This window comes from Podarcis liolepis (genome assembly GCF_965112155.1).
Source record: "Podarcis liolepis genome assembly, chromosome: 6".
In the NCBI taxonomy this organism is placed as follows: domain Eukaryota; kingdom Metazoa; phylum Chordata; class Lepidosauria; order Squamata; family Lacertidae; genus Podarcis; species Podarcis liolepis.
The window spans coordinates 11,046,628-11,061,191 of NC_139559.1; the positions used below are offsets into that span (position 1 = coordinate 11,046,628).

Below are 14,564 nucleotides of genomic sequence, written 5' to 3' on the forward strand. Positions count from 1 at the left end.
GGGTCTAGCCACCTAAAAGGGGCTCCATTTAGAAAAAAAAGAAAGGCAGCTACACACTAGAGATAACATGTTTCAGACCCCATCAGAAGCACAACCCATTGATTCTACACAATGAATTACTAAGATTATAAAATAGGTTTTCAAACTGTCCTCTTTCAAGGAATCATTTCACACAGAGTTGATTGGCAAGAACTCCTTGCATTACAATGGATTCTGGGCAGGGTGGCCAGATGAAAAAGAAGAAAGGCTGCACCTGCTGAAATTATACCTTCTCAATATCTATTGTCTCCCCACACCCCCAGTCTGGCCACCTAAGTTCTGAGGCATGTTTAAGCATGCAGAATCAGTTCACACTGAATGATGATCAGAGGCCTATTCAACCTCATCACTCTGTGTGTGTAAACACAAAGTGCATCACAGGCTATACAGCACTTTGCTGTGATTGGCCATTGTAGGGGAAGATTGTGAGAAATGGGAAAGCTGTCTTTCAGGGATGATTGTCCACTGCTTCGGATGTTCTCAGTGAGGAACTTGAGTAAGCTTCTGAGAAATCTAGAGTTCCCTAGAATGCAGTTCAAAAAACAAAGATAAAGCATAAAGCAACACGTACTACATGGGTAAAATAAAATTTAAAGGCCTATCTTCCTTTTTTAGTGTGTGTCATATATGCTGGTGGTAGCCGGTTAAGATAATGGAACCAGGGCCCTACTCTTGACAATATCAATACTAAAGATGGATCTAACCAACAAAATATTGTCTGAATACTGATTTTTTTTTAAAAAAGGTTTTTTTATATTTGTCTTGTTACTTCAGGATCACAAAGCTTACTTTTTCCTTTTCTTTCCCCTCTATTTAACTTACAAGAGGAAAAATAACCGTATACTGAAACAGAGGAAACAGAGGTAACAGGTGGTGTGATCCTGTTCTATTATTTCTTGGTGTAACTGCTAAAGGTGATGTCACTCATTAATCCACACTGCTGAATCAGAGCATTCCCATAAGTGTAATTACCTAATGATAATCAGATCCCAAGGTGTCATAACACCTAATTTGGGAACAATAATAGTAGTGTTCATGGGGAGCTTGGGTGATTAATCTGAAGAGCTACTTTTAGCACATGTGTCAAACACATGAGATGCACTCTCAAATGTGCTGTACAAAACAATAGCAAGTCTTTAACTGCCGATTCAAACAAGATACAAAGTTAAGAAGAAATGTTAAAAGCTGTGCATGCTTGTGAAGATAGGATCAAACAACTAAGAAAGAGCTGTAAGAATGATCTGTAAGCTTTTACTAGGACTTTAGATCCTGGGCATCATAAAAAATTGGTGCAATGTTGTCAAATATCCTTTTAATAAAACTTCCAGAAGGGTAGGTGTGTTATTCTGTTGCAACAACAGAGAGTCTTGTGGCACCTAAAAATCTAACAAATTTAATATGGCAAGGGTCATCCACAGGCACAAGTTTGCCCTTTACCTCCTATTGTGCTTGAGAAAGGGGTTTAAAAATATTCCCACAAAAATCCACACTGAACATGCCTTCTTAAACCATGCTGACATTTAACTGGACCTGAGCATTATATGCCCACCCTTCCACCTATTATTTCATTTTTATTTTAGAAAATTTATACACCGCTTGATTACAGTAAATCTTCTATGTGGTTTACAAAAAATATTAAAATTATAAAAAACCCAATTTAAAACATTTGAAAATAACTAAAATTAACAGTAAAAAATATTCAAAAATGACTGTATATGTTTCTGGATAGGTTTTCCTAAACAAAAAGTTTCCAAAAAGTTTGCCTAACGAAAAACCAGGCACTGGAAAGAGTACAGCGAAGGCACCTGCCCAATGGCAGGAAATTTCAAAGTGTAGGTGCTGCCATACTTTCTTTGAACTGTGGAATGAGTATTATGTGGCAGCTGTAACAGCACCAGCTCTGCAGATGAAAGCAGTCAACTGGGCACATATTGGGTAAGGTGAACACACAAGTATACGGTTCCTAAGCCATTAGGGACTCTACATACCAACAGTTACCACTCTGAACTTGATCTGGTAACAAATCAGCAAGTGGTACAGATCTCAGGAGCAGAGGTGATACATGCTGATAGTCTCACTCTTGTCAGCAATTGCGCTGCACCATCCACCATCCTGTATTAACTGTAGTTTCCAGGTGTAGCATAAGGGAAGCTCCACAGAAAGTGCACTGCAGTAATTCAATCTTGAAGTCACCAGGTTCCTGAACTACTGTGGCCATGCCCTCCTGGTCCTGGAAAGGCTGAAGTTATTGTACCAAGCACAGCTGGTAAAAAGCACTTCTAGCCACTGGTTACTTGGGTCTCCAGTGACATAGCTAGATTTTGAAGCATGCCGAAGCATGCCTGCTCCTTCAGGGAGAATGCAAGCCCACCCAAAACAACAAATTGACCAGTTTTTCAGACATAGGAACTACTTGTCCACAGTGCCTCCAGGATTCAAGCTAGGCTTATTTCCCCCTCACCCATCCCACCACTGCATCTCAGGTACAGTGGTACCTCGGGCTACAGACACTTCAGGTTACAGACTCTGCTAACCCAGAAATAGTACCTCGGGTTAAGAACTTTCCTTCAGGATGAAAACAGAAATCATGTGGTGACAGCATGGCGGCAGCAGGAGGCCCCTTAGCTAAAGTGGTACCTCAGGTTAAGAACAGTTTCAGGTTAAGAATGGACCTCCGAACGAATTAAGTTCTTAACCCAAGGTACCACTGTAATGGTCAAGCGGTCTCTCCTGATTCAGATGTTATAGTGAAACAAATCAAGAGTGTCACCAGCATACTGATAGCATCTTGCCCTAAAACACCTAATGACTATATACTATATAGATATTAATTAGCACTGGAGATAAAACAGTGCTTTGCAGGACCCCATGACATAATTACCGGGGGGTGGGGGCGGCAAAAAGAACTCTCCTAATGCTACTCTCTGGACCTGGACCAGATTCACTATAGCACAGTGCCCCCAATTCCTACTCTATGGAGCTGGTCCAGGAAGATGTATGGTTATAAATTTTGTAAACTAGAGTATTATTATTATACATAATAATAACTAAATAAATATACAGACATTTAATACACTGGCCTCAAAGCCTGGCAACCACCATTGACAGTGCTACCATAATAAACTTTTGTAAACTAGCGTCCACATTATCAGATATTTATTTAGTTATTACTATGTATAATGCATCCACACTTCAATTTAAAAGTTGGTAAACATATTTCATACCAAAACTCTAGTCCATGGGCATAGCCAAGGGAGGCGGGGGGGGGGGGACTGCCCCCCAAATCAAATAAATAAAAATACTTGACCAAATGCATCACAGATAACTCAGTTCTACCCCATCCCCCAAATAAATCCTGGCTACACTCATGCTCTAGTCAGGTGAGCTCAAGATGAATGAGTAAATTGGCAGCAGCTACATAAACTTAGCAAACTGAAAATAATCAGACAAAATGCCAGTTACCAATAACTACCGACTTAGCCAAGATGAGTTATTTTTACACCAAAGCAGGATATAGCCCAAATTTCAAAAACAAACTTTGGATATTACAGTTTGTTTTTCATTTTGTTGAAGGTTTTAATTCCAAAGCTGACTTATACTGAACTGTAAAAAAGAAAGGTATGTACACACCATATACTTAAGCACATTTTACCCCCGAATAATTTTTGGCACTATGGCATGCCTTTCACAAATATAAAATCCTCAGCACCCTCAACAAACTACAGGTCCCAGGATTTGAAGAGTGTGCATTTTAAATGTATGGCATGTACACAAAACAGTGAGGAAAGACTGTGAGCATGATGAAAAAGTCAGGCTATTTCATAGCTAGAAACCTTAGAGTAGTTTTTTTTTTAAAAAAAGAAACACATACAGACATCACATTAAAAAAAAAAAATCTGAATCCATGGAATATGCAAACTGGAAAATGCTGGTCACTTGCAATTCAATTCCCAAAGCACCAGTTGGGCCTACTTAGGAAAGAGCACTGCTACTTATCTTAAGTTGGCACTATTGTTACACCTCTTCAGGAATATTTTGGGAGACTAGATAGAGAAAACAGAGCAGAAACAGTTTTGTTTCTTGAGAGGCTTATCAACCAGGAGGACATTATTTAACTCCTTAACTCCATAATACAAAGATACAAGAAAAGTTTAATAGCTTTTAAGAATGGATGAACTTCACCATAAGAAAAAGAGAGAAAAGGTGACTTACTAGCAAATTTGTTTTTAGATGTCTTCTTCCTCTTCCACATCCTGTAAAATAAACCTAGCTCCTCCTGACTAATCTCCACCTCCTTGAAATCCCAGAGGCAAACTACAGCCTGCGTCACAATACAAAAGGAATAAGGCCGCCCTTTTTACATGTAACCATTTACATAAGTGTCAGGTAAGCAGGTCAGTAAGATGGAGGCTGAATCATAGAAAATCAAACCAGGAATCTTTAGAACAGGGCAACTAAGAAGGAAACCATATAGAAGAATCACCACAGTGAAAGGTGAATCCTTCATAGGCTGTTTGTCTCAAGTCACAACACACTGAAGACAAATATTTTTCAACAGATAAAATGTTAAAATCTTCCACAGAAGATATGCCTTCTACCAATTATAATGCAATACATTTGGAATGCAAAATATGTAGAAGCCTACAAGTCATCAACAGAAGGATCTATCCTTGAAAAATGTGGCATAACAGGAAACAAAAAAAAGGTATGGTGCCATTTGGCTATATAGGTTATATATCTGAGTTTCTAATACTGGCTACAGCTATCCCTCACAATAACCAATACCAAGGTTCTATTGATTTTTTTAATGCTTTATTGAAATTAAAAGGAAACAACAAACAAAAGATTCTTCCAGAAAAAAAGAAAACGGTAATATTTGTTACATCGTATCACAATAAGTTCTTCTTGCATTTCTAACGACTTTCCATCACCCCATCTTGCATCTACCACTTAATCTATCTAGGGCATTGTTTGTTTTCATTTTCTTTTGTTAATTTTCATCAGTAATATATATAATTATCCATCATACCACAGAAGTCCTATTATTACAATAGTCCTTAAGATATTTTTTGTACATGTCCCATTTTCTAATAAATGTTTGATCGATGTGACCTCTCAGTTTCTATGTCATTTTTGCCAACTGGGCGTATTCTAGCAATTTACTTTGCCACTCCAGTTTAGTCGGAATTTTCTCTCCTTTCCAATTCTTAGCGATTAGGTTCATATTGATAGGGCCCCAAAGGCTTTCCAGTTCTGTAGGCTAAACACACTCAGTTTAATCAGCTTTTTCATGTCACACAGGTTTTTAGACATAGGACACTGCCTTATACCAAGTCAGAGCCTTTGCAAACTACTTCAGTCTTGTCAGTCTTACCTATGCAGCACACTCTCCATGCTTTCAAATGGAAGTCATTTCCCAGCCCTACCAGGAGATGCCAAGGACTGAACCTAGCACCTTCAGCATTCAAAGCCGATGCTCCACCACTGAGACAAATTATGACCCCAACCCTTAAGTAGTATTGTAACTCTGAAGTCTTTCCCAATTTGAAAGGTCCTTCTTGAAACATGGCACTCAAAAGCTAACTCAGACCTTCAAGCATTTTACAGAATTGTATCAACCTGTAATACCACATGCCAACTCATGTGGGGTTGTTATTAACTACAACCCCACAAATATCTGGTCAATTACTAGCTATTTAATCATCATCTTCCATCTTATATACATGGCTCCTCTACATCCCCATTCAATGCCATTTTATTCCTAAATAGTAAGCCAGAACTAAATGGTACAACTCAGCAATCTGATGTTAAGAGGAATCACTGTGGTGAATTACGGTGCCAGCCATAAGATGGCACTAGGGGAACAATGCCCTATAAAAAAAGTCAGAGTGGCATTTCACTTGAGTTAATAGATCTTAGTCTCATGGACCATCTCATTCATATATATATATAGAGAGAGAGAGAGAGCACACCAGGCACTCCTGTCTTCCACTGCCTCCCGCAGTTTGGTCAATATATATATATAGTAACTGATCAGTTTATATCAGAATTCTCAAAGCACAGCTAGGGCTTAGCTAAGATTGTGCAGTTGGTACACAGAAAGACATGAACAGAATTGTGTATAAAAGCAAAGGAGAGGTGTCAAGTAAATGAATTCAACCTAACAAAATAAATAAATAGAAGCTTACATATCTCTCATGGTTGCCTCATGCAACAAACAAACCAGGATCTAGAGACACTTGACCTGAAATGTTTAGTGAGTCAACCATCAAAGATTAACTCATCTCCTCAGTAATAGCTCCAACCAGTTAGAAACCAGGTAGAAACTAATCTCCACCTAGAAACTCAAGCACAAAATGTGTTCCATAAGCAACTGGGTGCCTCCCTGCTTGCTTTTATACACAATGCCATTCCCTCATAGGCAATATTAGGAAGAGCTGCCACAACATAAAACTGAGCCTCATGAAAATCGAAATCATGTATATTTGAAACACAACTGGAAAAGCCTGCAAACACCCCATTCTGCCCCCTTTTGAGACATTTTTGGGTCACTTCCGAGTTTGGCGCAATGTGTGTTTGTGCGGTTGCGCACATATCAGGCACACCTAAAATGGCTGCTACCTGTAACAGAGAAACAAAAGTGTGGAAAGGTTGTATGAAGGGCTGTTTTCAGAGTCAAGGAGAAGGTCTGTTAGGGGAGAATGCAAAAAGTACTGAACCGTGAGAACTGTAAGGTAAAGGTAAAGGGACACCTGACCATTAGGGTCCAGTTGTGACCGACTCTGGGGTTGCGGCGCTCATCTCGCTTTACTGGCCGAGGGAGCCGGCGTACAGCTTCCAGGTCATGTGGCCAGCATGACTAAGCAGCTTCTGGCGAACCAGAGCAGCGCACGGAAACGCCATTTACCTTCCCGTCGGAGCGGTACCTATTTATCTACTTGCACTTTGATGTGCTTTCGAACAGCTAAGTTGGCAGGAGCAGGGACCAAGCAACGGGAGCTCACCCCGTCATAGGGATTCGAACCACCGAACTTCTGATTGGCAAGTCCTAGGCTCTGTGGTTTAACCCACAGCGCCACCCACTTCCCTGTGAGAACTGTAGTGTTCTCCTAAAAAGCATTATCATGGGAGTCTTTTAGGTTGTGACAGAGACAGTATCAGAAAAAGTTAGCCCACTCTTTAGCCAAAAAGACTTCCAGAAGCATATTTTTTTAAAAAAAGACATGGAAAGTCCTTCCCAGCAATTAAAAAAACCATGATAAAAAAAGGAAATGGATTGATAAGTAAAGAAAGAAATTAGGTACACAGGTATAAATTCTTAGTTACAAGTTCTGTCAATGACAAGATGGGGTGGAAAAATTCATGGATAATATGCGACAAAAGCTGCTGATCTCTTAGCCCCACCTATGGAGTAGCCGTGCATCCACTCCGCTATGGCTTCTGAGCAGAGCTGGTGATGACCCTGTATGCCTTCTGTTCCTTTGTGGTGGCTTTGTGCAGAAATGATCCTCCGAATTATTTGATTTGTGCAACCTGGCCCTACAGAATTTGACCCACCTCTCATATATACCCACATCTGTTCCTGTTCATCAAAATCAACCAAGGAGACTGTTTATTATCTAATCTATAAATTAGATTTGATGTCTGTTATTATTTCATGTATTGCAAACTGCTCAGAATGCTCCATTCTGGAGCACTATACAAGTTTAGAATTAATTACACCTTTCCCTCCAAACCTCATAACTGGTTTTAACTTTAACTCATGGTGGGACAGGGATTTATTTATTTAGCTTTCAAGGAGATGAACTAATAAAGTATTTGATGCAGCTGGTGGCTAAATGCTTAGGCTACCAATCAATCTCAACTTTACCAGAAACTTACTAGATGACATTAGGTAAACTGGTCCCTCAGATCCCCACTTCCAATGTAATTTGATGATTTAATCTTTTTTTTAAAGATTTTCTTGGTCTACAAAAATACGTGCATTGTCTCTTTTGACATAATACTTACCTACCTTGTAACAGTTGGTGTTAAGTATTAGAAGATAAAACAAAACAAGACACTATATAACATTTTATGGAACTACAACCTATCCTTAAAACTTGAACTTTATTCTAGTGTTCTGTGAAAAGAATTATTGTTAGTGTTGATAGCAATTAAAATTCCACTGGCTCGAGGAATCTAACACCTAATGCAACCTACAATGCTGCCAAGAGTGTAAAATAAGGTTACATGTCATTCGTAGGTTCTTGAAGCAGAGCAAGATCAGTGGCTCACTTATTTTAGGAGATGAATACAATTAACAGAGCCGCCTGCTGGCAATAAGTGTGGTGGAATTTGTTGACGACTGCCAGAATTACGTAAGTTGAAATGGAAGCAAATTTACTGAAAGTCAGAGACAATTCCTTGATGCTGCTTTTATGGCTGCAAACTACACTCTTTACTGGAGTAAGACTCATTAACCTCAACTTCTGAGTACCTACTTCTGAGTAGACATGCCTAGGACTCTGGAGTAACAAACATGCCCAAAAGCCATTTATTAGCAATCCTTTGGCTTGTAGTAAGTTGACTTTGTATTCATCCAAAATAACCAAAACATTTGACATAAAAGGGAGTGTAACCACATAAGAGCAGGCAATCTCCCATCCACCAAAGTGGATCTTTACAAACAATATGTGGACTGGTATGGTTATGTCCCCCTCTGAATTCCCTGAAGCATAATTACTTATGTCAACAACTACAGTAAGAGTTGCTTTGTTACATATATACTTTTATTTACAGAAATAGTCTCACGAAGAAATAGTCAATGGGATATGGGGCGGGGGGGGGGGGGGGAGAAGAGCAGAGGGAGGAACAAGACAGACCCTGACAACCACTATGTTTGGCAGGTGACAACAACCACTGCTTCATGGTTTAAAGTCTAGAGGACAAAAATATCTGCAACTAGGAATTTCCCAAAAAACACAAGCAATGTATTTCCAACCAAAAAAAAAAATCTGTTTGCCTTTTTTCTAGTAGTAAACATGTAAATAATGCAAATTTGCTGATAGGCGTAGCCAGGATTCATGGGGGGGGGGGGAGGCTTTATGTTGTGGGGGCCAGAACTGAGATATATGTGATGCAATTGGTCAGTTACTTAAGTATTTCTATTTACAGTCATACCTCGGGTTTAAGTAGCTTTGGGTTGAGCGTTTTCAGGTTACGCTCCGAGGCAACCTGGAAGTAACGGAACGCCAGAGGTACCACTTCCGGGTTTTGCCGCTCGCGCATGCACAGACACAGTTTCCCAACCCTGTGGGAATGTCTACCCTCACCAGAATTCACATTTCAAGGTTCCAACCTACAATGTTCTTCCTCATGAACTGTAAGCTGTAAGAATCTCAACCAATACAATTCACTCTTATGCCTTCATTTTTAACTTTTCCTCTCTGACTGACTATTGATTCCACTGTGGAAACAACTTGGTTTTTTTACTGGGGAGAATTGATTTTTGGAGTGAGGGTGGGAGAGGGGATTGAAATACTGTACGTATAAGCAACACTTACTTTGGAAAACCTAAACTTATTTTACTGCCTTAACCATCAAAAGATGGATTTTAACTTACAATAACCTAAGACACAATATTAGGCTATGTAGCATATTCATGAAATGCACAGAGCAATCCTATGCACATTTACTATTAAGCAAGCTTGGGTATTTAAGATAAAGCCACAAAAGTATAGAGATCTATTATCCAAAACAGACAGGATTCCTTCTCAAACTTTCCCCAAATGTTTAATATAGTAAAGTATAATTTCCTTTAAAAAGACAGAAATGCACCATTCTCTACTCACCTGTGACGGCATCATAGAATTCTTCTTCACTATTCATTGTAATTTTTCTTCTGCACCAGCAGCTTACTTTCCTCTAATGCATGTTGCTCTTGGTGAGAGATAACTTTTATATGATAAATAAAATCCGTCCAGATAATCTGTTTGGAAAGGGGAGAAATATAGTGTTTCAACTTCTATTTACATCGGATAATTCAATGGACCAAGCCCACCATTCCCGACAAGTGAATATTAAGCACCCAAAGGCCTATGTTTGGATGCAACAGCATACAGCAAAAGGGGAAATATCTATTAAAAAAATAATAAATAAATGTACACGAGCACCTTAGAGACCAACTAAGTTTGTTCTTGGTATAAACTTTCATGTGCATGCACACTTCTTCAGATACAAAAGAAGTTGGTCTCTAAGGTGCTACTGGACTCTCTCTCTCTCTCTCTCTATATATATATATCAGCTGTGTCAGACCAACACAACTACCTACCTGAAGCAAAAGGGGAAGGGCAGAAAAACCTGTTTCCCTTTTTAAAAAAACATGTGGCACACTGTAGTGATTCTTTTCATGTACAATGCCATTGAGATATTATTTAAAATATGTATAATCCTCATTCCACATTTAAAGCAGCTTACAATAAAATAATCATAACATTCCCTCAAGACAATTATTTCTATCTAGCATGAATGCTGAGGATCTTTACACCAATATCCCCACATAGATGGGCTATTATAACCCGTCAGACAGTGATCCCTGAAGGTGCAAGGTATCACAGAATCATGGAATCGTAGCATTAGAAGAGACCCTGAGGATCATCTAGTCTAACCCCTGCAATGCAGGAATCTCAACTAAAGTATCCATGACAGATGACCATCCATTGTTTTCTAAATAAGTCAATAACTGTCCGGGCAAACTGGAGTCCCCCTTGTGTTCTCTCCCTTGGGTTTGATTCTGGAATCCCTTCCCCATTCCATAGGCTCCAGTGTCCTGCTGAGCTTCACACCCGCAAATTTCCTGTTCCCTAATACAGTCATACCTTGGGTTACAGATGCTTCAGGTTGCGTTTTTTCAGGTTATGGACCCGCCGAAACCCGGAAGTACTGGAACAGGTTACTTCCGGGTTTGGGGGGTTGCGCATGCACAGAAGCGCAAAACTGCACTTTGCGCATGCGCAGAAGAACGTGTGCAGACATGCCGCTGCGGGTTGCAAATGATGCGGGCTGCGAACACACATCCTGCACAGATTACGTTCGCAACCCGAGCGTCCACTGTACAGCCAAAATGAACAAAAAGGTATATTTCTCCCTCCTCTGATTTTTTACACACACACACACACACACACAAAACTGAAATTCCCCTACTTCCCTTGAAGCCAAAAGTCACATGGCACAGCAGCAGCATTTATCTCACAACCTCTCAGAAGCCTCATAATTAAACCATTTCATTGTTTATTCCTTGTGTTATATATTCTTTTGATAACATTCATTTTCTCAAAAAATTCCAACTTGTCTCTGTCATCCTCCGAATGACATCACTCTGGTAACCAGGCTATACAAAATGTTACACAAGCTTGACTCCAATGCATTTTGATGGTTTGGACCAGCTCTTCTGAAGCAAGAACATCCTGTGTCACACTAGGAAGTGCTTTCCCAGCACAACATTTGAGCCAAGTTCTCCCAATGTTAAGAAGGGCTTATTGCCCAAACACAGAAAAGTAGTCAGAAGACTTGTTCAGAGATACACGTACCAAGCAAGCATGGCAACAAGCATCTTGAAGATAGGCAACCACCTGTAGCAGACTTTGCTGTGTTTATTTTTCCATAGAAGATAGCCCAATACCATGGTGATGACAGATTGTGCTAATTTATTCAGGCTTCGCTGACTTCTTCTTACAAGATCATTATCTGCCTTTCACAAGGCGAAACTGCTCACTTTTTGGCAGCAAACTGGATGGCTCAGGATATTTTACTATAAAAAGGTTCAATATCTGGAAAAATAAACAGTATACCGTAATTACTACTGCTTTAAGAGAAGTCAATCTGCTGCTTTTCATACTTGCAGGCTAATGTTTTCTTTTCAAAATCAGAGGGGAAAGCCCAAAAATAATGAAAGGCAGCAAACTGACCACTAAAAGCGGCAGGAATAATACTGCTTACTTTTTCATAGATTCCTTTCTCATTGCAGCTACCGCACCTCTAATAATTTGTTAAGCAACAGTTACAAGTATTTCTCTTACAACACCAACAGATCTTGTAAAGGCTTCAGTACAAATGATTCTACAGCCTTGAAATAAAGCTATTTATAATATACCTTACACAGTATATCCCCTGTCTTTTTAAAAAGCTTTAGAAGCTGCAAATATTATCTTTAAAATATAAGAAAGAAAGAAATTGAATTACAAAGGTACAAAACATAAAAGTTTTGGTTCAGATAACTGTATGCTTCTGTAACATTTCAATTTTTGTCTGGGAGAGTATAAAATATATTGAAAAATATAAAAAAGGAAACAAAAGTTGCATAACACTATAATTATATATTGTACATGCTTGTCTAATAGAAAGGTATATAAATGAAATATGTATTATTTTAATACATATATGTTTCTTTAAAACCTTTTTAATATTATTTTAAAACCTACTATATTTTTTATCAATGCCTTCCAAATGTCATAATATTTGTCTATTCACTGTCAACGTCTATATGCTATCCGTTCTTATGTTGTAAGAATTGTCATATCTTCTATCCATTGATTAAAGGGGGCCATGGATTTATCTTCCCAGTGGATTAATATTAGTCTTTTTAGCTGTAGTGAGGGCGTGGAGAATCCATTTACATTACCAGCTGTCAAGTTCCATATCCTAGGTAGATAATTTAAAATATTATCTTCTGACAATATTAGCTTTTTCCTCAAAGTAATATTTATACAATTTACACCAGCAAGAGGTGCACAGCTTACTGAGATGTACTAGCTTACTGATCAAATATTTTATAAAGTATTTTATTCCAGTGAACCAAAGGTAGTCTAGAAGTTGTGAGAATGCTTCACAAGTGACATCCACAGTTGAATGTGGTGGCGATGAGGAAGAGAGAAAGGGATTAGATCGCTCAAATTCTTGAGATAGCACTGAAGAGGGTGGCCTGAATATTTATGAAATAGTTCACTTTTTCTTGGCAAAATGCACTGTAAATTGCATACATCCCAAATAACTAGGTTTATATATATAAACCTAGCGCGCACCAAATACAGCTCTCACACAGCAGCACTGAATTAATTCTCATGGAATCTGAAAACCAGTTTCTCTTTCAGTAATAGTTCTGAATGCATGAACAAACAAGATAACAAATCTTTGAGACTTTCAGAGGTGCTCTACTGGTGCTACCCTTCTAGCTTGAGCTCTGAAGGTCATACCTCCTAAGCAAACATGAGAGCAGAAATTTATCAGAAGAGCATTTGAGATCCTCCCCCAAATAGCATAATTTGCTTATTTCAGTTCCCTAGAAAAGCTACAGAAACAATTTGCAAATTAAGCTGAACATGTAGCTGCAAATTCAGGTCACAATGGGGTAGGGAACCCATACCTTTGGTCTGATATGCTCATTTTCAGGGTGGTATGTCCCACTACAATAGATGCCTGTTTAGGACTGACAGTAGCACCATCTTGCATGTTTACTCTCTAAGTTAGGATTTATATGGCCATGTCACCGCCACACATAAAGCCAACTCTTGCATTCATATAGACTGCACAGTCTATATGAAACACGTGAAAGGATCCAACATAAATTCATGACTCGGTCTACCAGGAAAGCACTCCTGATTGATCTATTTTTGATAGCAAGCATTAATATCTGCAATTGCCTTTCAGAGTTACTGTTGAGATTAAATTTCTTTTCTGAACAAAACAAATGAAAAATGGGAAGAGATACAGCAAAAAAAAACCACATTTAATCACCTGAAAGACATCCTGGTCAAAGACAGAAAGGGGGAGGGGGCAGAAAAAGAATCAGCCACCTCCAGACATGAAGACATGATCAGTTTTCTGTTTTAGCAAAACTAATAGAGCTTATGTAGTAGTCTTTTCTGTCCCACTTGACTAATCCCTGAAGTTTCATAAGTGTAATGAAACAGGTTGTCCAAGATGTTATAAATACCAAGATGCCCTAGAACACTGAGCAATGCCATTTGAAAATAAGATTTCTCAACCTGGCTTCTACAAGTCAATGAAATATTCAAATATAAACTTGTTGAGAGCTTGTGGATTAGAGACCTTACTTAAAGAACAATAGTACTTCACCAAATACTACCTGATAAGACATCTTAGGGAATACACATTATGAGATATATCCAATTCTAGTCCTACACAGAGTAGACTCATTGAAATTAATCAACAGGACAAATTTAGGTCAATTTCAATGGGTCTACTTTGAATAGGACTTAGGAAACAACTTGATGCTCCATGTGGGAAAAAGATGAAAAGGTCTGTGCAAAAAATGCCAAAAACAGTCCAAAGGGGTGTAAGACTATCCTGAAAGTTAGTACAGTGGTACCTCAGGTTAAGTACTTAATTCGTTCCGGAGGTCCTTTCTTAACCTGGGTTAGCGGAGTCTGTAACCTGAAGCGTATGTAACCTGAAGTGTATGTAACCCAAGGTACCAATGTACATAGAAACAAAAAAGATGGGCCTTAAAGTGACAAGCCAAACAC

The 14,564-nt window shown here is 38.8% G+C and overlaps 1 protein-coding gene across 4 annotated transcripts in view; it reads right to left on the bottom strand.

The window, feature by feature from the left end:
* OSBPL2 (oxysterol binding protein like 2) overlaps positions 1–14,564 on the bottom strand; it is a 63,414-nt gene that overhangs the window by 24,620 nt on the left and 24,230 nt on the right. For 3 of the 4 annotated variants that reach the window (XM_083507572.1, XM_083507571.1, XM_083507573.1), the window contains one exon: positions 9,873–10,009. In XM_083507572.1, coding sequence (XP_083363698.1) covers positions 9,873–9,909 — 37 coding nt within the window. In that variant the 5' untranslated portion in view covers positions 9,910–10,009. Of the gene's footprint in view, positions 1–4,251; positions 4,377–9,872; positions 10,010–14,564 lie in introns of those variants that run through there. The other variant, XM_083507570.1, reaches the window with a different exon arrangement.